Source organism: Chanos chanos, chromosome 14, assembly GCF_902362185.1.
Source record: "Chanos chanos chromosome 14, fChaCha1.1, whole genome shotgun sequence".
NCBI classification, from domain to species: Eukaryota; Metazoa; Chordata; class Actinopteri; order Gonorynchiformes; family Chanidae; genus Chanos; species Chanos chanos.
This window is the reverse complement of record NC_044508.1, coordinates 5,141,798-5,166,711: the sequence shown is the minus strand read 5'-3', so window position 1 is coordinate 5,166,711 and position 24,914 is coordinate 5,141,798. Positions and strand designations below refer to the sequence as shown.

The 24,914-nt window shown below is 41.9% G+C and overlaps 1 protein-coding gene across 1 annotated transcript in view; it reads right to left on the bottom strand.

Moving 5' to 3' along the window:
* Nucleotides 1-24,914, bottom strand: part of cacna1ba (calcium channel, voltage-dependent, N type, alpha 1B subunit, a) — a 90,711-nt gene that overhangs the window by 25,677 nt on the left and 40,120 nt on the right. Inside the window, exons 8-27 of the mRNA XM_030791761.1 lie at nt 22,841-22,956; nt 21,258-21,347; nt 20,901-20,982; nt 19,316-19,536; nt 18,994-19,106; nt 18,412-18,524; nt 18,109-18,240; nt 15,494-15,566; nt 15,270-15,387; nt 14,810-14,877; nt 14,028-14,134; nt 12,832-12,874; nt 7,108-7,958; nt 6,673-6,857; nt 5,885-6,011; nt 4,330-4,459; nt 3,828-3,887; nt 3,332-3,438; nt 2,099-2,110; nt 227-247 (exon numbers count right to left, since the gene is read on the bottom strand). Coding sequence (XP_030647621.1) covers nt 227-247; nt 2,099-2,110; nt 3,332-3,438; nt 3,828-3,887; nt 4,330-4,459; nt 5,885-6,011; nt 6,673-6,857; nt 7,108-7,958; nt 12,832-12,874; nt 14,028-14,134; nt 14,810-14,877; nt 15,270-15,387; nt 15,494-15,566; nt 18,109-18,240; nt 18,412-18,524; nt 18,994-19,106; nt 19,316-19,536; nt 20,901-20,982; nt 21,258-21,347; nt 22,841-22,956 — 2,769 coding nt within the window. The remainder of the gene's footprint in view (nt 1-226; nt 248-2,098; nt 2,111-3,331; nt 3,439-3,827; nt 3,888-4,329; nt 4,460-5,884; nt 6,012-6,672; nt 6,858-7,107; nt 7,959-12,831; nt 12,875-14,027; nt 14,135-14,809; nt 14,878-15,269; nt 15,388-15,493; nt 15,567-18,108; nt 18,241-18,411; nt 18,525-18,993; nt 19,107-19,315; nt 19,537-20,900; nt 20,983-21,257; nt 21,348-22,840; nt 22,957-24,914) is intronic.

Below are 24,914 nucleotides of genomic sequence, written 5' to 3'. Positions count from 1 at the left end.
GCTGAGCTTTGAGCTTTCTGTTGAAAGTTATCAGAATAGCCTCGTAGAGGCCCCTGACTGGTTAAGACCACACTTCACTGATAGAAAATTAAAACATGAGGAGGTCATTATCCTGACCAGCCCAGGACAATGGGGCCTTATTTGGGGGAAGGGTGGGGGTATTAAAGGGGGGGGGGTATATTAAGGTATTAAAAGGGGGAAAAGAGAAGTTCGGGACAGTTCCCACCTGTTCACATTTTCATGAGATCTAACAAACAACAACAAAAAAACAAACAAAATAAATAAATAATCACAGAGCAAAAAATTATGAGTGTTCACAACCCAAAGAACTGTATTATCTAAGATACAACATATTGTTCATAAGTTTGTTTTGTTACTGGAGAGCGTTGAAATGAGAATATCCAGGCATTTTTTGATACGATGATGAGAACAGCATTCTGTATGGGAACTGAGGGCAAAACACGCAGACAAGAAAATGCATCAAGACATTGACAGCCAAAGGCAAAAACAAAAGAAAACTGCTACCACTATAGTTGTGAGGGACGTTTTTATGATAAAAGTGGGAATAAAGAATAAGAAAAGAGAGCTTTGTTTGGCTTGTCAAACAGTCCCTACTAGACTGTGTCCTTGCTTTTCATGGTGTTACATACTGACAGTTTCTTTGAGAAGAACTGGTGTGTCTAAACTGTACGACAGCTAATGGAGGAAACAAGACAGGAGAGGAATGTGTGAAAACCACAGCTATCAAAATCCATAGGGACGAAGAAAACATGCAAACCCCAGAGAAAGAGAGAGAGAGAGAGAGAGAGAGAGAGAGAGAGAGAGAATCCTCAAAAGACAGCAGTGGCTTTTAAAGAAAGAGTTCACCAGAAAAAAATACTAGAAACAAGCTGATTGTTACATTACTTTGAGCACTGCACCTAGCTCCAGGCTAATTCTAACAAACACAAAGAGGCTGCAGCTATCTGGCATTAGCTTCACTGAATAAAAGGTAGGCGGTAACCTTCAAAGAGAATAACCTCCAAAAAGCCTGGAACATTCCAGAATGTTTTCCAGCTCTCTGAATAAAATCAGGGCACTGTTATTTGAATGAACTTGCTCTTTAAGACAGAATTCTGTGCAGAACACTGTGAGGTCCTAAGCTAGCTAGCACTGTTAGCTGAGATCAGATGCAAAGTCCTCATAAGAGGGTAAAATATACAGTGTGCTGCGATGCATTCTCTGTATCAACGTGAAACCAAAATGAGCTCTTCCAACATGCAGAGCCAACATGAAGGTCCATCACTGAATTTCCATGTCTGTGTGTGTGTTAAATATGTGTGTAATGACAGGACGTCTGGGGATGGTATGGTCAATGGTGAATCAAGATGAAACAGGCCTAGAATGTTAAACTAATCCCGCGACTCCGTGACATGTGCACACATGCAATGGCTGACTAGCAGAATGACCTCAAACAGAAGATGTTTGCGAGTCACCTTCTGTTTCTGGTGGTTTTCTGAAACGGGAATGTCAGTTGTCGAAAAATGGGTCAGTTTCAAGTGCAAATACACCATCGTTCCTTTAAGTACAGCTGTAAAACCCAAAAATGTTACGTCCACATATAACATGACAGCTTAACCGTGTAAACTCAGCTCAAGTTTTATTGAGGCCCAAAAATTTACTTAAGAATTTACTTAAAAAAGCTGCAAAGTGAGTTGATTTTAAGTTGATTTCACATAGACCCATTGTAACGTTCAAGGGAAGATATTTGATATTGGAAGGACAGACGACATGCTTACACCCAAAGATCTGTCCATCATAACTGTGAAGAAGGATGGGTGAAATTGATGAACAAGCAGGCAAGTGTCTGTGAGTGTGGGGAGGAATTCTGATAATTGGCATGACGATGGAAATGAGCCAATGAGTGTGCAGAGGAACACCCCATGCTACAGCACTGGCCTATCAGGTTAGCATAGGTCATGTTGACTGACACGAGGTGACAGGCAAGTGCATTGACAGAGATGGAGAGATAGAAAGAGAGAGAGAGAGAGAAAGAGAAGAGTAGAATGACAGAGACACAGAAATAGGGAGAGAGAGAAAGAGAGAGTTAAAGAATTACCCCATGAAGCTCCTTCAAGAGTCCAAGGAAGAAAGAAACAGGGGGAGAACGTAACATCAGTGACAGAAAGAAAACACACACACACGCGCGCGCGCGCACACACACACACACACACACACACACACACACACACACACACACACACACACACACACACACATACACACACACACACACACACACACATACACAAAGACACAAACGCGCACACACACACACACACACACACACACACACACACACACACACAAAGACACAAACGCGCACACACACACTTCACACCATGGCTGCAACGCCACAAAACATGAATAAAAACAGGAAGGATTTGAAAACAGACTGAGGGAAACAATCATTTCAAACTTACAACAGTGTGTTAAAACAACCTACCTGTCATTAGGCCAAAATTCAAGTTGATCTAAGCGCAAATTAACCAACCTAAACAGCCGTCTTCAGATGTATTGACAGTTATAATTTGGTAACTCCATATTGGATGTAATGACTAGATTCTAAATATAACGCAATTTCAAAAACGTACTCTCTGAAAAACTGTATATGTTTGCAATGTGCAAGTAAACAAACAGTTGCTATGGAGACTCATGAGCAGATAAAACAGAGTTTGGTACTGTCACCACGGTGCTTTTGTTGAGTTTATGCAGCTTCAGAGGAAATGAAAGTTTCATCTTGTTTTCTTTACGTTTCTTGACATTGCATTAAATTGCAAAAACCCAAAAGGAACAGTGTCAACGTCTTCAGAATATAATTTGAAACAACCCCTGAGGAAAGTCCTGCAAAAGTTCTCTCTTTGACATATAACAAAATGGAGGGAGAACATTAACCAAACAGTAACCATCCAATCAATGACAGAAATAGACTCAGAACTTCAGGGAATGGGCCAATGAGAACAACATGCCAGGGGAATATGCAAATCAGCTACAATCAAAGCTTGCCCTTGTGTTCGGTGTTCAGTGTATCATGTGGCAGATATTACTCTCACCTGAGCTACAGAACTGAACAGGTATGACACACGGAGAAGGACTCGGATTCATAAACATCACAATTTCATACGCTACAGTCCACATGTATGGCTAATCTGCTAATACAAAAAAAAAAAAAAAAAAAGATTGTGTCATGTTGTCTGATCTTATAGTGCACTCGATGTTCGGGATGTCTTTATGAGCTTTGGCAGGAAACAGATATTAAAAAAAAAAAAAAAAACAGCAGTAAAAAACTTACGAGAATGCAAAAGCCACCAGTGCGCCACTGACCACAATGAAGTCCAAAATGTTCCACAGATCACGGAAATAGGAACCAGGGTGGAGCAGCAAGCCCAGGTCGACCATCTCGTTGAAGGAGAGGAGAAAATGCACGGACGTTAATTTTTTTTTACGACAAAAGTCACGATACCACAAACACAGGTTAACATTCTCGTTAACGACTCGGATTTTTCAGTCACGAAATAAGCTGAGCGGATCGGTCTTAGTTTCAAAATCTCTTTTGGAAAAGTATCAAACGTCGCTTTGTGCAACCATCTGTAGGGCAGAGTAGAACTCTCCGGAAAAGCATCAACGTGAAATGGTTAGATCGATGTTTAAGAAACGGGGCTCAGGTCACAGGGAGAACTGTTAAGAGTTCGTAGATGTAATTCTCACAAAGAGGAGGTTTTTTTTTAAAAATCAAAGGTCCATCCCCAACAGGTTAATGACTAAATTTTCTTCAAAAAGCATCTTACCTTAATCACCATCTCAAAAGTGAAAACACCCGTGAAGACATAATCCAAATATTTCAGCACCTGTTGGAAAAAAAACAAAAAAACAAAAATGCTTTTTAAACATTTTTAAGCTGAATCCTCTTCAACAGTTGGACTTGACAGATGACATAAATATGTTTTTTTAATGTTCTGGAAGGAATTTAAACGAATCCTTTACATCTACTTTGAAAACCAGAATATTCTTATATACACTTACATGTCGCTGGTTTTACTCTTTAAGACGAGACAATATGCTTTATGAATATGGCCCTGGCACAGTGGAACAAATTAATTTTGGATAGATTTTGTCATTAGAACTGAAGTGAATAAAACAAGCACTGAGAGAAAGAAAGACAGAAAGAAAGAAAGAAAGAAAGAAAGAAGGAGACAAAGACAGAGAGAGAAAGAAAGAGGAAGAGAAAAGAGAGAGAGAGAGAGGGAGGGAGAGAGAGAGAGAGAGAGAGAGACAGACAGAGAGACTCACTTTATTGCGCTGGGCTTCAGCGTGGACAGGGTCCTCTGCAGCTAAAGTGATGCTGCTCATCGCTATGACGACCAGGATACACATCTCAAAGTATCGCAGACTCACAATGTAATGACACAAACGCCTCACCCTGGGCAGACACACCCACAACACACACACACACACACACACACACACACACTCACAAACTTCAGCCACAGTGTGTTTCTGTCAGATAATTCACAATAAAAACATAACATTCAGTTATCTTCTGTGATCCTCATTTATGACCCTCAGTTACTTAGCAGTCCTGTTTCAAGACAAAACAAAATTCTATAACTTTATAGACAAGGAATTTGAGGACTTATAGAAGTAGCAATGGGTCTAGGGCGACAGTATCTCTACTATTTTAAATTTTCTATCATTTCTATGAACATTTCGGGGCATAATCTGATAACTTATGGTACTTTTTGATAGCACCACGTAACCCATTCGTCTAAATATGTGACAATCAGTATAATCATATCAAATCATTTTCCTTTGTACAAAAGCCTACACCGTAGCATACTGTATGGACCAGACCTGAACTGCATTATACCTCAACACCAGTGCATCTCCTCACTTTCGTATCATTAAAGCATTTATCCATTCAACTCAGGTGAAACAGACTCCACCCATGTACCACTCACACATCAATCTAAAAACACAACAGGGGGGAGGGAAACAGCAGTGGGTTCGACACACGCTGTGTCTGCTCGCTGACTCTTCACAGATAGCGTTTAAAAGCAATGGTTTATAAGCAAAGAGGCCACTCGTATTTAACGACAAACAAGTTTGAACTGGAAGGAAACTCATTCACCTTAAAGACCCGTACTCAAACTTTACAGCCTTTTTTTTTTTTTTGCTTAGGACGTTCCATAAAGGCAATAAGGAAATGTGGCTGTGTATATCTAGTAAGTGAGATATTCTTGGAAGGTTGCCACAGAATAGAAAGGTTTTTTTTTTTTTTAATCTTTTAACCATGTTATGCAGAGACGCACAGACAAAGTCATGGTAAAGACTGTGAAAAGAGTGTGATTCTTTTTTACAGTGCTTCACAGGAACATCTGAGTGTCTGAGGGTCTTCTGGTTTTGTTCTGTTTGTTTTTGTTTTTGTTTTTGGAATGAATGAAATTTGTTTGGAAGGAGAGACGGATTTTGAATGAAAGATGGCATTTAGGGATGAAGTAAAAAAAAAAAGGACTATGGTCTGCTTTCGGTATAAGCGTAGCTTTTGCATCATAAAACACTGCAACCACACCACTCCCCACACACAGACACACACACACACACTCACACACTCACACACACAGACACACTCACACACACAGACACACTCACACACACTCACACACACACACACACACAAACACACACACTCACACAGACACACACACACACACTCACACACACAGACACACTCACACACACACTCACACACACACTCACACACGCGCACATGCACACACACACACACACACATACACACACACACACACACACACACACTCACACACGCTCACACACACAGGCTTACGGGTTGGTCTGGCTGAAGATAAACATGGAGCTGTAGGGTAGGATGGGTCGTGGGCGGCTCTGGTTCAGCTCGTCCAGGTTCTTCTTCTCCTCTGTCATGGGCGCCGTCTCACTGTCTATACTGTTCACTGTGGACCAGAGAGAACCTCTCACTCCTTTAGTCAGCACCATACCATGATCTGCCAGTCTAGTCTAAGCTAGTCTATTTTAGTCCGCTCTGATTTAGTGTCGTGTCTGCAAATCAGCAAACAGTGAAAAACCAAAAATAAAATAAAATTTAAAAAAAAGGAACAGTCAGATTTAAAACCTCAGCACATCAGTAAACAGTAAACAACGCTTGCACTAAGGCCAACAAGAAAACCGTTGAGAATAACTCAATATTGTTATGTTTGGTCACTTCAAAAAGCTGTAGCAACCCAGGTCTTTAAACATCTATTTCTGCCTTTCTCATACTTTCCAGAGCTGACAATCCCGCAACAGCATTTTTACTTATTTACTTACTTACTTAAAATGTTACGACACTTAGTTTTCATGTTTTCAGAGTTCGCGGCTTAGACTTATTTGCACAAAGAACACAATGTATCTCAGTCATGCATCAGTAAATCTACAAATAAGAATAATGGGGCAAAGACCATAAAAACCACCATTCAGACTACACCACTCTCACACTCTCACAATGACAGAGAGAGAGAGAGAGAGGGAGAGGGAGAGACAGACAGAGAGACAGAGAGAGAGGGGGGGGGAGAAAGAGAGAAAGACAGAGAGGGACAGAGGGAGAGCAGCACTAACTGGGTATAAGGGTCGTGTCTCCGGGTGGAGAGGTAATGGTGACAGGGATGTGAACGCCCATCTGACCCGTTCGGTTGACGTTGCGCTGGTTGTCCGAGTCCTCCGCCTTATCCAGACCCCACCTGTTCCCCACCGGAGCCTGCTGAGGCGTGATGGCCAAACTGTCCCCCTCTGACTCCATATGCCTGTTAACCAGCACAAGAGCACTCTATCAACACACATGCAACATTAAACTGACGTCAGCGTATTTATGACTAATATTACAGTATGGATTGACATGTTACATTATACCATCTGTCACGTTACTAAAATCATATTTTAATATGGAATACTGAAGTGGTCCAGGACATGTCACTGTAGGCAACTATAACTTTAGTGTTTACTGTGTGCCAGTAAACAATAATCGTGATTGTCAATAAACAATCTCAGTTTAACCTGTGCCCGTGTCCCTTGGTCTCTTCTCTCTCTCCGTTTTCCCTCCGTTCTTCCTCTCCTCCTTCTAGCGTCGACTGGGCTTTGCTGCTGCGAGGCCGGTGTCTTCTGCGACCTCCGCTGCCCCCGTTCTCTCCCTGTGACCCTCGTTCCCCTTCCCTGGTACCTGACCTTGACCCCTCTTTGTGTCGCGACCTCCTCTCCCCCCTGCTCCCGCCGCTGCTGACCACTCCGTTGCCCTCCCGGCTCTGTCGGTGGGAGTGATGATGCTTGTGCTCCCTCTCCGCGGTAACAGCTCCGCCCCCTCCTCCTCCTCCTCCTTCGTCCACTGAGCTTTGGTGATGGTGTCTCCGGCCCCCCTCCCGGCTCCGGCTTCTCTCGTTCTTTCCGTCTTTGCACCGCGTTGTTCCGTCGTGGTCTTTGCTTCGGCTGTGATGCACGTGATGGCGCCCCTCTCTGGTCGTCCCGTTCTCGCTGTTCTCCTGGGCGTCTCCGGACGGTCGCTCGCGGCGACGGTGGTGCTTGCGGGGGTGGCCCGTCGCGGTCGACGAGGGGGGCGGGGCTTCCACGGGCGTCTCCGCGTCCTCAAGAGTGCCCGCCTCCCTGGGTTTGTCCCACCCGCTGTGGGACCTTATCGGGCCGTCGCGTGGCTCAACCACCAGGGGGCGATCTAAGTGGGTTTTGACATCGGTGCGGAGATGGAGGTTGGAGGAGACGCAAGCGGGCCGGTCCTCCGCATACAGGGCTTCGCTGCTGGCCCGCATGTGCTTCCGGATCTGGTTCGTACGCTGTTCCCATACCGACATCATCTTCAGGGACCGCTGCTGCTCTTTGCTGGATAGAGGAGAAGAGAACTTAGGTTTGACGTCAAGACTCAGATGTGAAATGCAACTATCACTGGGTTTCCAGCAAGGAGGAAAAACTGAGACTAAGAACTGAGAAAAACATCTTTCCATCCATGTGAAGACCACCTTTTACATTAAGACGATATCCTCTCCGTTGTACTGAGGAAGAAAATCATTTGCAGTTGTGTCATTAATTTTAAAACGATTGATGACTGAAGTCTAAAGTTGTTGTCTTTTTTAATCACCAGGTATCCTTTATGAATTGCCATACTTTAAGAAGACAAGAGAGATATCTTCTGAATATGCTCTTTCTTTTGTTCATGAAGAATGTTTTCAATAATTTAGCCTTCTCATAAAGAAAGGGGTTGTGAAAGGTTCATATTTTTGAGTAAATGTTTTTTTTTTCCTGATCAAAACATACAGCTCTATCATAAAACATGTTTGAGGTTAGGATACCTCATATGCTGAACGCTGAATTATTGACTTATTATATTGAATAAGTCTGATCTGTGAGGACTGCCATGAAAGGACGTCCTAAAAGGAGCAACATATTTGAAGACATTTTTTTTTACAGATGAAAAGAAGGTCTCTATGGATGTTTCTTTTTTACAAAACTTGACCACGACTGTGCGAAACTGAAAAGCGTGACATGCTGAACCATGCTGGTTATGGAGGATGGTTTTTCATGGTTGGACCGTGCATCCCAGATCTTTAGCAGTCAGTGATCCATGCCCACAAAGGAGGGCCCACCAACTGTGGTTGGGCTAAAGTTCTAAGGTTCTATGTGTTCTAGAATTCACAGCTGGCTGTGATGTCGCTTTTGAAGGTTCTGAAGTCGACGCTGACGTGACGGTGCCTGCAGAGCAGGGCTGTCTTTGTTAATTACGGTGCCCCGCCTAGCCCGTATAAGGTTTAAAAAAAAAACTAAATGATTAACAGCTAATTTCTTTTGTGGGCCATCAAATTTTCCAAAGGCTTGAATTTGAGCCACAAAATTGCACAACCAGAATCAGTCACAGCATCTTTATGAGTTGTTCATCCACCTTCTAGACTTTGATTACAGCTGAACTGGATTAAACGTTTCTTTTTCATACTTTGTCATTTTCCCCTTAAAACAGTGATTATACATTTGTTATATATTAATGTATAATTTATTAACGTATATTATATATAAAATATATCATAAATATATGTTAAAGTTAATGGTGCAGTAAAACATGAAGAGAAAACCACTTTTTTTTGCAGATGAAACATACCTGCAGTCTCACTTTTTAGAATTTTTTTAAATATTTATTTTTAACACCATTGATGTCATTTTTAACACTCCTTCAAAAGGCTGTCTGGGTTCTTCCTCTAAAATACGTGATCAGTTCGCTTCTCTTTTCTCTCTTAACTGGACTGTCGATATCGGCGCTCACGTTTCCTCCCCCCCCCCACACACACACACACACACACACACACACACACTGTTTAAACGCGTTCCAAACGCCGGCGCGCGATTTTGGGCCTGGTCCGGCTTCTGACCCATTAGACGCCACGGGACACATGATAGCCCCAGCTCACCCTGTGGATCTTCTCTTTCCACCACATTACTTAAGGGCCAGATGGAGACGATCTAGCTTGACATGCTCGCTGGTATTAATAGCACTGTGGCAGCCGGCCCTTCCTCCTCCTCCTCATGCTTTCACTGTTCTTCGCTCCAGCGTCTTTTGAAGAAACCGCGTCTCGCTACCCCTTAAACGGTACCGGGGGTCATTTTTGTAAAAGATTCTTGTGAGGATGTTTGCCTGAGCAGTTTGTGACTTGTCTTAATACATATTAGCAGAGATATTTTAAACCCGGAAACGAACAGCCTGGATCTTAAGCGCCTCTGAAGGTAGCTGCGGTGTCCTGGTTCCTTTAGACCTTAAGCACTGATTTCCATACAGCAGATCATTCCGTCCGGACCGACTACCTTTGCAAGTAGCCAGTTGTTAGGGATACAGATTTAATTAGCTTCAGTGTCGTCTCACAGTTCTTAGCCTCCACTGGCACGGTTTGTTTTTATTTATTTATTCATTTATTTATTTATTTATTATCAAGCCCTTTCCCCATTATATGTGGCGTCCTTCAGGGGTTGAGTTATTTTGTTTCCCATTTTTATGCTACCTCTTGGCCATGCAATAAAAATAATAACCCTAATAATAATCCTATTTAATTTCATATCTATGGCACCGACACACAATTAAAGTTAACGTGTGGGGTATAAATTGGTGGACTGACCACACCACTCCCTGCAACTGAACCGCTGAGTGATAAGAGCGATGAGGTTTTTTTGTTGTTGGCTGTAAGCAATGAGACTGAGTTAATCACTTTTAAATTTGACACCCACAGATCCAGCGTTAAACCACTCTCCAACAACCCTGCAGTCATTCTGACTGTGAGAAACGGGGTTGTATAACCCAGCTCCCCTCTGGGATCAGGTGGTGTACAATTAAACTATATAACTAACTTTGATTTTGATCTTTTTTTTAAGATTCATCTCCAGCTAATTAAAAAAAAAAATAGAGCTGACAGTCAGAGTTTTAACTAAGAACAGTAGAGAATACATACATGCTCCCCCCACCCCCCACCCCACCCCTATCCTGTCATCATTTCATTGGTTTACTGCTGCTTTTTTACAACGATCCTGAAATTTCACCGAACACTTTTCTGCCTTGAACAGCCTTGCTTGAAAAGAGAAGGCAGCGGTAATATCCCCCAGCGGTCTCCTCTGCCTGTCTAATGCCGAGAGGCGGTTACCATGGTTTCGACCCTCATTGTGTGGGGAAGGTGGGGACATTAGGGTAAACCTTGGGTGAGCTTATAAATGGAGGAGATGGATGAGGGGCAACAGGAATGAGCAGTTCAGGGTCCGTTCCGCACCAACCCTCCGAACCCTGTGACATCTTATGAATGTGTAGGTGTGTATGTGTGTGCAGGTGTGCATGAGTGTGTATGAATGTATGTCAGAGATGTGGGCCACAGCCACTAGTGGGTCCTACACGGTACCTTTACCTCAAGAAGGGATGAGCAGGGGAGCTTACATAACTCCTAAAACACACACACACACACACACATACATACATACACACACACACACACACACACACACACACACAGGGGTAGACGATAAGAACACATACACACACATAAGGAAAGACTTGGGTCTCTCTCTAAGAAACACACAGCAAGTTAATAGACAAAGAGACAATTATGAGAAGAAGGCATGAACAAGTAGAGAAAGGCATTAGAGAATCACATGGTTGACAGAGAAGATGATGGGAGAACAAAGAGCTCACTATACTGAAAGAAGAACTGAAATTAAGGACAATTAAAGGAAACACGCACGCACGCACGCACGCACACACACACACACATTGTTGGTACCAGAGTGCAAAACCCCTTAAAACGAATGCTTTCTGTCCACTGCACTGATTTAAACGAATAAACAATTCAGCAAAGCACTCACTGTAGAGCAATGGGTCATGAAGTACATAAAGAAAAGAAAAGAAAAGAAAAGAAAAGATCTTCGCTGAAACTTCAATAAGTTTGACAGATATACTCAAAAATACAGGCATACCTTCAAAGGTCACAGCGCTAACATTCTGACTGCATTTTAGAATCTACTGAGTACCAAAAACATATCAGTAGTTCCGGCACATTCTAGAACGATGACATCATAATGCCGCATGTTGAAATGTTTTAATTCTATAATTGGATATATGTGGGGGATCGCCAAAGGTGACTTCCATTCCAAGAGCACAGAGCCGACCCTTTGGGACCAAAGTCTCATTAAAAATCAGCCACAGACTCTAGTATAGTGGCTCATTCATACACAGACAGACGGTCGCCTTCGAAGCTACAGGCACAAGCCAGGAGCAGCAAGCTGGTGAGAAGCTAATTAGGGCCACAAATGCAAAACACCCGACTGAGGAAGACTGAAGGCTCTGAGGGTCGGTAAAATCGCGTTAGGCATTTTTCGTAAGAACAAACACAAATGCATATATGTGCCTTCAGAATACAATTACACTCCCTTCACTTTTTCCACACATACTGCGGTATCAAATTCGTTCAGATAGATTAAACAACTTTTTTTTTTTGGCTATCAGTCAACACACAGTACCCCATAATGACAACGTGAAAACATAATTCTTAGAAAATGTTGGCAGATTTTCTATGATGAAGCGGCATCATTCTGTGGGGATGTGTATCAGAGGCAGGGACTGGGAGACTGGACAGGAATGAGGGAAAGATGAACGGAGCCAAAGACAGAGAGGCTGTTAAAGAAAAACCTGCTCCAGAGAGACTAGGGCGAAGATTCACCTTTCAGCACGATAACTACACGAAGCACACAGCCAAGACAATGCCGGAATGGCAAAACTTTCTGAAAACGTGTTTTCGTTATGGGGTTACTATGAGAAATTGTGTTTTTTTTGGGGGGTTTTTTTTTATTGATGGCAAAAAAATTCATTTAATCCATTTTGAATGATGTGGATGACACAAAACAGTGTAGAAAAAGTGAAGAGGACAGTGTGAGCTCGGACAGACCTAAGTGTTCAGTTAAAAAATCAGCCATTACTGATCATTTCATGTTTCACCGAAATATCAGCGTCTTTCCATCTAAATGAAGCCTGTAAATCACATTCAGGGTCAAAGTGCCCTCCGTGATAAGTCCTATCTTACACAAATGACTGACACCTGAAGGTTACACACATTTACCAGAGTCTAGCCCCTCATTACAACAGTACTCAGCTCATTTCCACAGAAGACAGAGGTCTGAAGTAGAAAAAAAAAGGAGAAAAAGAAAAGAAAGGATTGTTAAACAGAGAGGAAAAACTCACAGTGAATGATGGCTGGACACAGAGGAGCTGGAAGACACCACTCCTCGGTTTTGCTTTGCAAAACTGCACGTGCAAACAAACAAACAAACAAACAAAAAAAGACAGGGAAAGGGCAGAAAAAACATGAAAACAGAACAGAGAGGTAGAACTGCATCTGTCAGTCAATCTGATTCTAACTCCGCCTCCCACACAGTTTAACTGAAAGGGATTTTGAAAATCAACAAACAAGACAGACAATGTCAGACGTTCCAAAACCAAAAAATCATTTTTAAATAAACAAGTGGCAGTGAAAGAAATAAATGACATTTACATAGACATTTTACCTTCAGGGTGACGTTTATGTTCTTTGGAGGGGTTTTTTTTAGGGAACTCTCGTTGGTTTTACATAATCAATAAACAAGGGGCTGTCTTTAGCTAGGAAGAAGTGCTGTCAAATCAGTAAAAAATCTGAGAAGGAAAAATGTTTTGTAAATTCAATACTGGTAACAGAGTAATATCAAAATGTGACCCTCTGACAACAAATTTAAAAATAACAAACCAAAAAGTTCTAGACTCCAGAGAGGGGAGAAAAAGTCAAAAGTGTCACAGTAGAATATTCGGACTCTGTTTCTGTTCCCACCTGAACCGGTTTCAAAGTCATACACACGTTTCACACTGCAGAGGAGAGAAAAGTGACTGATAGCTTCATTTGGAATTCAATCTGTTCATCTCTTAGCCACACCTTTCTCTGACCGTGCTGTCTAAGACGCATCACTCACCGCGAGCGTAAAACCGTCCTGGCCAAGTGATCTACACACACAGCTTGATCAATGAAAGAGCTAAAACCACGCATGTTATTCTAGCGGGTGGATGTCTATTTTCTTTTTTTCTTTTTTCTTTTTTTTCGACACAGATTTGCAGCACCAACTAAAAATCTTCTGACACCACCACTCACACACACACACATACACACACACACACACACACACACACACACACACAGATGCAGGCACACACACATGTTTGAATTAAGATTGTAAAAACCAATGAAATACACTGAATTAATCACACACATACGCGCGCTTACATACACATCAAACACACAAGAATATGTGAAGAGAGAAAACACAGGGAGAGAGACTGAAACACAGAGTGGGTAATCTGTGTTGATATTTGTGAGGGGGCAGAGGGGTGAAGCAGGGTGAGGGAGGAGATCCAGCCTCGTGTCTGGACTTACGCCGTGAGGGAAATGTTGGCCGCTGACATTGGGCTGACCTCCTTCACCTCCTTGGCCTTCTGGAGAGCCAGCCTTTTACTGATGGCCTCCTCCTGCTCTTCCTCATCCTGCCAGGGAAAGAGGAGAAACAGAGAGAGAGAGAGAGTCATATTAATTATCCCAGATGGAGAGAGAAAGTAAGAAAGCATTTGAGAAAGAGAGAGAGAGCATACGAGAGAGAGAGAGAGAGAGAAAGAGAGAATCATTTTAAGTATGCCAGATGGAGAAAGAAAGTAAGAAAGCATTTGAGAAAGAGAGAGAGAGAGAGAGAGAGAGAGAGAGAGAGAGAGAGAGAGACAGGGAAACCCAGGAAGAGTTAATTTAATGGTCATATCATAATTAGCAATACCACCAGCAACAAATCACGACCTTTGCTGTCCACCCCGACAGGGGCAGAGGGCCAGTCAGGATATGGTTCTGTACTGTAGGTACGGTATTAATGTATAGCCATAAATCCAGCTATTGGCCAATCGTTTCATTACTTTGACTTACTGGCCACGACAAACATCACTCAGTGCACAAGAGCTCCAACACAGACAGGGTTATGGAGCCAATAAAATATAGCTGCCGACAGAGATAGGGTCGTTTCCTCTTTAATTCCGCAAACACAAACACGACGACAGAGATTCACATGACATCAGTAAAAATAAATAAATAAACAAATAAATAAATAAAATAAAAAAATAAGGACAGATTTATTTTTGTTATACAGCGTGATTTAGAGCCGGAGGCTGAGTCTGTACCTTGGTGAGCTCCTGCGCGTTAGCGAGGTTGTCGACGGCGATGGCTAAGAAGACATTGAGAAGGGTGTCTGATCGGACGTGTTGTCAGGACAAACCCAGATAGAGCTTTCAGCTTTGGACAAAATTAACATTTGTTTAAAAGATGGTAGGGAAAAAATGTTATTTCAACATTTCTACAAATGGGTGACATGACACTGTTTTAAGGCTGTGAGATTAGCTTATTAGCTACATTCAGTTTTAACACATAGTAACATAAAACTTATTTATACTTATCAAATGTTATTTGAGACAACCAAGCTCTATGTGTGTTCTCAAATTCCACTAAGAGAGATTACAACTGACGAAATCTTTAAAACAGTGTAACAATAGGATTGTAGCGTTAGCATCAGCATTAGTTAGCATCTTTGCCAGCATTTGTGCTCTGGTAGGAGCCCCATCAGGAAAACTGAAATAAGGATACAGTTCCCAAACAGAGTCAGAACAATGAAGTAGACAGAGGAGAACATTCCTTTTCTGACGCCGCCGTGTGACTCTATCCCACGATACATGACTTCATTCCAGTCTTCTCCTGTAAGTATCTACACGTGTGAAATAAACGAGTTTTCATTGATGTACGCATAAATCATGTCAATAAGGGAGCACAAGGCTTTATAGTCATGCTGAGAAATGTAAGGTCACCGTTACCTGGAACACAGTGAGTATGGCAGCAGGAAAGGTGTCGAAATTTGTTGTTGGAGTTTCATCTTCAAAATTAAACCTAGTTGAGAGAGAGAGAGAGAGAGAGAGAGAGAGAGAGAGAGAGAGATCTTGTCAGTCATTCTTTGCTGTCTATAACAAACAATGTGAATGCACAAAGCACTGACAATTTGCCTTAAACAACAGTAAGTAAATAAGTAAATAAAATATCAGTGTAAGACAACATTCATTAAAAAATCCTGTTTTTGTGTAGTAGAGATCTAACTAGCACAGCACAGTGCCTTTAATAAAGCATATTTCACAGTAGTTCTTGATTAATTTTCTTTAAAAAAATCTTAAATTATACATATTTTATTGTAATACATGTCTGGGTGAATTTTCACTCTTATAAAGAGCTCCATCAAACGCGTGTGGAAAGTCTGCTAAAATAGCCATACACAGGGCATACGCAGACACACTCATATTCCACTGCTTATCACTCTGGTATGTTCTCAAATGCTCTCAGGATATCTTTGGGGACCTAATTATCTGGCTACAAAGAGAGGTGAAAAATATGAGAAATTCTCTAATAAATACAAGTTTTCTGGGGAAGAGAAAAAGATGGCTCCCCCCACCCCCGCCACATACTTCTGTTGTTCTTTGTTCTAGCATGAAGTCAAAGAAACAGGTGTTGCACAGCGCAATGCGAGATTTCCACTGAGGTCAGTAATCTAGGTTTTCACTAGGTTAATGATGGAGAAACACACCAAGACTCAGGTGGCGTTAAGCAGTGGTGTGTTTCATGGTACCTGCTCTGCGGTTGCTATTTTTATTCTATGCATATCAGATGTCAGAGGAAGACCCACGAGGATTTCTGCACATGAACTTTCCCCGCCCTCCCATTTGGGCGTACTTTACATTCCGTTACATTTAATTGTGACATAACAATACAGCAACTGGGTTCCAATTCGTATGAAGCATCCTTAATAACGCTTTTCTTACATTACTAACAGCAGGCTGTAATGGCTGTCATTACATGCTTATTACACGTTTAATTACCGACCTGTTATAAAATGAAGGAGTACAGTGTAACAAAAACACACATACATATGCCACAGAGAACACTTCATATATCGCAGGTCCCAACACTGAAACATCATTGCAACTGCATTCTGCCATTTAGACCACTTGAAATGACATTTAAAATAATAACAAACAATATAATAGAAATTACAACCAGGTATGTATCTTCTATGTATCTTCAAGGATTTCATGTTAAGTGTTCTGTTATGGTCCCACAGATAGAAGTGAGTGTTACTACATCTTACATTCCACATCTTTTGATATTTCGACATTCCCTCTCTCTATCTTTCTCTCTCTCTCTCTCTCTCTCTCTCTCTCAGACAGCATAAATAACCATCAACCTTGTCTCTGAAAGTGACTTTTTATGGATGTGACAGTGAGTTTATCATGTCTGTGGACAGTAGAACCTATTTGTGTCTCCTGAATCCAAAACAGTGAGAGCGCCAGTGCAACAAAGAAGCAATTTTTCAAGCCGCTGAACATCAATGCGGACAGACAGTGCCAATCCACGCCCCTGGGAGTCGGTCCGAGCAGAAAAAAAAAAAAACCCTGCCCGCCGGGGTTCCCGGGCGTCCTCTCTTTCTATCCAGCCTCAGTGCATTTGTATATCCAAATAACGTAACGTTCTGCTATGGCTCAATGTTTATGCCTTTAACGCGTGATAGGGATCACAAAAGGCATCTCCTTCACTGAGGAGTCGAAATCAATAATTCATGGAAAAAACAGAGAAACTCAATCTTTTGTTTTCCCAGGAATGCTCCCATGTTTGTTAACATGACAGAGAGAAAGAGAGAGAGAGAGAGAGAGAGAGAGAGAATGAAATGCTGAAGCTTAAATAAAGGAGTCGAATCGACGAAGAGACGAGAAAACTTTAAAGCGACTTCGATTTTCTTCGATCTCCCCCTTAAACGAAGAGAAAATTCCGTCTGGCAAATATCACCCATCAGCATTAACAGACATCCAGCAGAGCCAGTGAGGAGGATTATTTGTGTGTCCTTGATAGCAAAAAAAAAAAAAAAAGTACATGTGAAATAAACAGTGACGGGAAATATCAGTTATGGGGGAAATAAAAGTGAACATATCATTTGACAATGCCACACACAGCAGTCTGTAAGTATGTCACACACTTACCCTAGGATTGTGCATATGCCAATTCACCTGAAAAAGCTTATTGCTGTCATTTGGCCCTACCAATGACTGGTGAGCTGACAATTCATTCAGTGTGATTATAGTCACATAGTTAAGGTCTAGTTCAGTAATACTCATTATTGTTTTTGATGTCTGTGCGTGCTCCAAGCTTTTGTTCCCGTCTGATACAACTAATTAGCTCACATCTTTGACTACGATAGCTAATTAGCGCTATCAAACGCTTTGGCGACTGCATCTTTGGAACAAATACCTGAAGGCCACACAGCTGTCGATGACAACAGTAAAAAGAAGGTGGTGTCATCTATGGAAGCTTTAAATAATGCTTTCCCAGAACAGAGTAAAACCCCAAATGTATTTGCTAGGAATGGAGGCCACACCAAAGGAGTACTTACTGTCCTCCGAACAACTGCATACCCAGTAGAGCAAACACAACGATGAAGAGGAAGAGGAGGAAGAGCAGGCTGATGATGGACTTCATGGAGTTAAGCAGAGACACCACAAGGTTCCTCAGAGAGTTCCAGTACCTAACGGAACATTCCAGCAAAGACGGTCCATCAACAAAAGGTTTTTTCCATCGATCGATATGTCATTAAGAATAACTCGGTTTAGGAAAGATAACACGGTTGAACGTACAGTAGACGAAACGCGATAGGGAGGGAAACGCAAGGTGAGCAGAGGTATTTGGAGGTACTCACTTTGTGACCTTGAAGATCCTCAGTAAACGGAGAGCTCGTAACACACTGATGCCGAACGAGGCTCCAGGTTTAATGGCAGCCCAAATAACTTCGAAAATACTTCCCACAATCACCTGGGGGCCAAGCAAAGAAAACATACGCTGCAGTCACAAATACCTTAAAGGACTCAAGAGTCCATAGATGAACATTTAGAAGGAATTAGGTGCAATTTTACTTGTAGGCTTCACTAGTGCTGGATATATCTTAGCCGAAACGTTATGACAGCAACATTTCAAAAACATGCAGAAAATGTCTAATGAGCAAACAGAAAGACAGACAGATACATAGATAGACAGATAGACACACAAAGAAGATAACAGAGCAGAAAGAGAAATTATTGGAAAAATGGACGAAGAACTTAAAACTCGTCCAGGGTCCAGTTTATGAAAAAATGTTTTTCAGCAGGTATTGCAAAGATTCAGTGGGGCATTTTGCTAATCCGTTTTGATACTTTTTTTTTCAATTCTCAGAGCAGACTGAGGTCCACTACCCGAGACAACGGAATGAGAATCTGAAAAGATCCAGAGATCCAGGGCAACTCACCCCAAAATCAAAGCAGTTGAAGGAGGAGTGGAAATAGCTCCTGGGCCCCAGTCCATACATTTTAAGACTCATTTCTATGAGAAACAAGCCCAGGAACACAAACTCTGCCAAATCTGCCAAAAAGAACCATCGGCGTTCATCAACACACTGTCAGGAATGACAGCTCATTTATCCAAGGCCGCTCAATTACTGTACAAACAACGCATCAGCGCAGCTACTCAGGGTAAACAACAACACTCAACATTCTCAATATCCTAGGAATTTTTTCAAAAAAGAAAAGGAAAAAAGGAAAGGAAGAATCTGGCATCCGTCGTCGACTTACACAGGGCGTTGGTGAGCCAGTCGGGCTGGTCGTAATGGACTATGGCCACGCACATCGTGTTAAGTCCCACCAGACACAACACCGTCCAGTAGAAGCTCTGGGCCTTCACCATGCGACGGATGAAGAAGCGTATCCTCTTCTCTTTCCGTCGGAAGTACGACGAGCTCTCGTTCTTGCTGCTTTTCACGCTGGCCCGGGCGAACGGAGAGCCTTGGGGTGCAGTGGGTAAAAAAAAAACCACGTACTGGCGATAAAGTCACTGCGTTTAAAAATGGTTTGCATGTCTTTAAGAATTCTTTTTCAACACTGTTATGACTGGCGAAAATACCTAAATTAGACAGTAAAATAAAATTAATTAATTAATTAAATTAAATACTAATTAAAAAAAACATAGAATTTATCAAAATTATATCAGATTATGAAATGTTTGAGAAAGTACAAGTTGCATGGTTGTCAAATATGTGACAATGTTTCTCTAAGCTGTTGTTTCAGTTGTTGAGCTGTTAAATATGTATAATACATTATAATTAACCCTTAAGGACTTAAATTGCTACAGCTGCACATCACGCAACTAATGCTAACTTTAATTTTATGAAAGGGCAGGATAAAACTAGTCTTAAAAAAACCTAAAGTGTAATTGTTCTTCAAGTGTACCACAAAAACTAAACTTTAAATACCACTTTTTTTCACTCAGGACATCTAAATATATGCATTGGAGAACATAAGTAAAAACTGACTTAGGATCAGTAGCTGGGGGGCGATTTTCAATTATTCCGTGCTCTGTGTTATAATCTTTCTCTGCCCTCCAGTATCTGTACTATATTAAACTGTCAAGTAACTCAAATTGAGCTGAAATGTCAGGACGACCCGCAAAAAAAAAAAAAAAGGAAAAAAAACGAGTGAAGGTGAAAAATCACCCTATTACCATCTCATTAGTCATCCTCAGAGAGTTGAGGAATTATCCTCATTTCACAAGCTATTTTCATCTGGAAATTGGACTCCGGTGAAGCCTCATAAACTGAATGGAATGTCACAAGCTCCTTTCCTTTTCTCCCTCTCTTCTCCTTTACTATGTACCCACTCCCTGCTCCCATGCTCAGATTTAAAAAAAAAAAAAAAAACACATTTTTTTTAACTTTCTCTATAATCAAGCAAGCCCTGGAAAACTTGGCTCTAATTTTCGGTTTCTCCATACCCGTTTTTATGGTCAAGCTGCGCTAGCGAGAGATTAGAGAGATCTCTGTACGAGAAAGCTTCCGTGATAAATAAGGTTTTGAACAAACTATTATCATATTTCACTTTTAAAGGTCAACTCTTCCGCTAAATCCAACTAGAGTCCAACCAAGTCTCGGCTGGTCAAAGACTGGAGTCTAATTACCATTTTGGGTGTATTGTTGAAAACGCTGAAAACTGCGCTTTAACTGAATAATGTTTCAAATAAACAGAAATGCTGTGTTGTCATGGGTAAAATAAAAGTGGGGGAGTAAATAAGACAAAAAGCAAGAGCGTTCATGACTAAAAAAAAAAAAAAAAGCCTGAGTCACATCTGCTGTAGCTTGGAAAGTTGTAGGCGTTAGCCTTACCAACTGACGAAATGTCTGTGAAGTGATCCTCCCCCTCTTCTGCATTGATGAGGTCGTTCTTGCTTTTCTTGGCTCGTTTCAAGACTGAACGCAAAAGAGAATGTCAAATTTAACAAGACAACCCGTCATAACAGATGTTATACTCCACCTAGTGGCGGCAGTTATATTGCAGTTTGCCACAACAACAGCATTCCATCACAGTAATATTCCAGTGCAGGCATTCTGAGATATCAATGAATAGAATGACCTGTGACATCTGGGAATGGTTAGAATGTTTAATCAATTTAATGTGCAGCTCAGTTTGCCTTAATTACCTCCAGCTCCATCACATAAAGATTTTCTCACTGTCTCTCTCTCACCTGGATTGTTGCACTTCCTTCTATACCACGCTCCATCAAGAGGCGACTTCTCTTCTGCGTTCCTGTCTTCTTCAGCTAACATGACCTCCTCTGAGAAACAGAAAGAAGGGAATCCGATACACTGCAGTCCTACAGAATCACAGATAGAGTTACCTGTCCTTCGACTCTCTTACCGACTCCAGATCAGTATTCAATATCAAACTCAATCAACAAGCGCCTGTCAGATCTGAGACCCTAAAACAGGCATGCATTCCAGATTTTACCCCACACCCTCACAAACATGCACATGACCACGCAAAAAATATACGCAAAATCGGTCTGAACTCAAAATGACACGTTTTCTTTCTTGACAGGACAAAGCTGTTGACAGGGGAAAAACACAGCAGTATTCATCATCAGCTGCAGGTGGGCTATTGGAACATGATGACTTCACGCTACAATGTATCAAAGCAAGGCCAAGGCCACTGAGTGCAGGTTTTCTTATCTGAGCCAATTACTGCTCTAATACATAGCACTGGAAGGTAGCAGGTAAACAGAGTGAACAATGCCGCATGCTGGCGTCTCTCTAATTATCTTCTCAGCTGATGGAAAAGGCTTGTGAAAACATCAGAAGGCCGTTACAGAAAATCTCCTAATCTAATTGACTGGTCTCTCTTTATATTACAATGAGCTACCCAAAGCCATCAACGCTGGCTGTGGTTCTTTGAAGAGCGAGAAAGTGAACCTTTTTTTTTTTGGACTGGGTGTTCGATTAGGCTGTTCGCTTACAGCTTGGTTAGATGCATAACTAAATGAGATCAGTACAAAGACAGGTGTTCTCCTAAAACTGATGCGTGTTACATGTCCTGGAAAGAACTTTCCCCTCATGTATATTCCGAACTTCCCAAAGCGCTCTCTCTCTCTCCCTCTCTCTCTCTTTTTCTCTCTCTCTCTCTCTCTCTCTCTCTCTCTCTCTCTCGTATGAGGCAGGGGAAAAGTGCAAGTCACGGAAAAGCTGAGACGCCGAGGGCCAGCGGGTGGACCAATCAGAGGGCACGTGTGGTTACCATGGTGCTACTCACAGGAGATTAGGACAGGCTAGAGATTGTTTCATGAAACAAATTAAAGAAGTAGTTCCAAAAATATTTTTTAAAAGCAATGAAAAAAAAAAATACAGGAAAACAAATATAACAACGCTACGTACACACTGCATAGAAATAAAAGTTGAGTCTCTTCTTACACACAAAATTTGCAGGGGCTGTATAATATCCAGTTTTAGACATAATTTACATTCATTAATAGTCTTCACATAACTCACCCTCAACATTGCAGATTGTAGATTTACACACACTCAGAGTTAATTCAACTCAGCTGAGTTTGATGTAAACGTTTGTATCTTATAAACTGGCTTCTCTTCTGTAACACTGCATGTTCTAGGACTTGCCAGAACACGTCAAAAATGCCCTTCCAGAATCTTCTCGCTAGAAAAGGCGGATGTTTCATTTTCAGTTAAACTGACTTCGGGGGGTTTCCGAACCCCTCCTGTTACAGTGAGTGCCTGTACCCCAGTGGGGTCACAGTGGGAGTGAGCGCGTGGTTCTGACCTGCCTTACAGATCCACTCCAGGTAACCGGTGAGCTCTCTCTCGATCTGCTGCTGTCTGCGCAGTTTCAGGAACTCCTGCCGCTTCTCCACCCGCTCACGCTCCTTAGCAAACTCTCTGAGGACATAGACACAGCACACTGTACAGCACAGGTCTACCTGGAACAGCTCTATACTGAGTGAGAGAGATAGGGAGAGAGAGAGAGAGAGAGAGAGAGAGAGAGAGAGAGGGACAGTGTGGTGTGTGTGCGTGTGTGTGTATGCATATGTCCATGTGTGCTCGTATACATATGTGTGTGTATGTGTGTGTTGATAAGTGTGTCTGTGTGTGTGTGTAAAAAGCTCTGTGAGTCACTCTGAAACCCACAGGCAAATGCAGCTGCTGGAGAGATTACATTTTCCCCTGAAGGATCAAAAACAGAGTGTGTGGATGACAGGAAATACAATACAAAGTCGATTTATTTGAGAAGAGACCGCAAACCAGAGACGGGAGAAAAATAAACTTACTCCGCAAAGAAATCTGGGACAGTGAAAAACTTTTTTTTTTTTCTTTCTTGGATGAAATTATTCTCCGGGTAGAACATAAAGCAGAATGCAGTTAGGTGTTATACACACTAAAAATAAATATATATATATTAAAATTAATAAAATAGTTTCAAATTTGCTTCGGGTACCCATAATTCACTTCTATGTACACTTCTTTGTTGTGAGGCTTGTGAAGTGACAAAATGAAGAAAAAAAATAAATATATATTTTTTTTTAGAATCAATAGCAAACAACAGTATAAAGGAGAGAGTTTATGGCATGCCACTGTCAAGGACGGACAGCAGAGGAGAGGAATAAACCAAAACACGGGATTATTCCCTTCAGACGAGATTACACTCTGTTCTCTAGGGGTAGCTGTTGCAATTGTATTATTCTTACCCTTGTCATAATACACGACGCACCCGCCAGACCAGACAACATCCTCTCCCTCTCTCTCTCTCTCTCTCTCTCTCCCTCTTTCTGTTTGGTCTCTCTTTCTCTCACACAAACTCGCACAGACACAACCTCTCTCTTTCTCTCTCACTCACACACACACAAACACACATATGGATAACCATGCACATATTCCCTCTCGTACACACAGAACCAATCCCTCTCTTTCTCTTGCTTTTTCACACACACACACACACACACACACACACACACACCCTATTACCCGCTCCCCATCTCTCTCACTCTCTGTCTCTCTCTCTCCATGCAGCATGAAAAATTGCATATAACACCCTGACTGAGTGACATTTAGCCTGCTGAATTCTTCTAGTTGAGATTTAAAAAAAAAAAAAAAACTAAACAAAAACAAAACAAAAACAGCTGAGCTGATATTTACTGTAAAATGACTGAGCAATTACTTCATGGAATGTACCTGGTTTCCTAACATGTTAAACCGTTTTTGTTTCCTGTTTCATATGCATCTGTTATATTTCCCTCATGACCCGAGATTTCTGCAGCAGAGAAAAACAAGCGTGTATTTAATCACATCACCTGCCATCTCTTACCTAGCCAATTAGAGGAGGTCATTTTTGATTGAAAGCACTAACTCTATTACAAGTGTCCTCAAACATCACATCAGGAGAGAGACAGAGAGTGAGAGAGAGAGAGAGAGAGAGAGAGACAGGCAGACAGAGAGAGCGAGAGAGAGACACAGAAAGAGAAAGGAAGAGAGATAGAGCGGCTTCCCCCCCCAATGGAGTTATTGAACACAGAGAGTCCAATCTTATTTCTCTCTGCCCACACCCACGTCTGCTCTGGACACCATTAGCACTAACCACAGCTTAGAGAGAGAGAGAGAGAGAGAGAGAGAGAGTGAGAGGGAGAGAGAGAGAGAGAGAGAGAGAGAGAAAGAGAGAGAGAGAGAGAGAGAGAAAGAGCAGACAAGAGGTGGAGAGCATGTGGCGAGAGGAGAGAAGAAAGATAAGGTGGAGCAGAGAGAGAGAGAAATGACATGGTGATATTCTGAGAGAAAGACGGAGAGAGAGGGAGAGACAGACAGAGAGAGCGGGGGGAGCAGGAGCGGGAGAGAGAGAGAGAGAG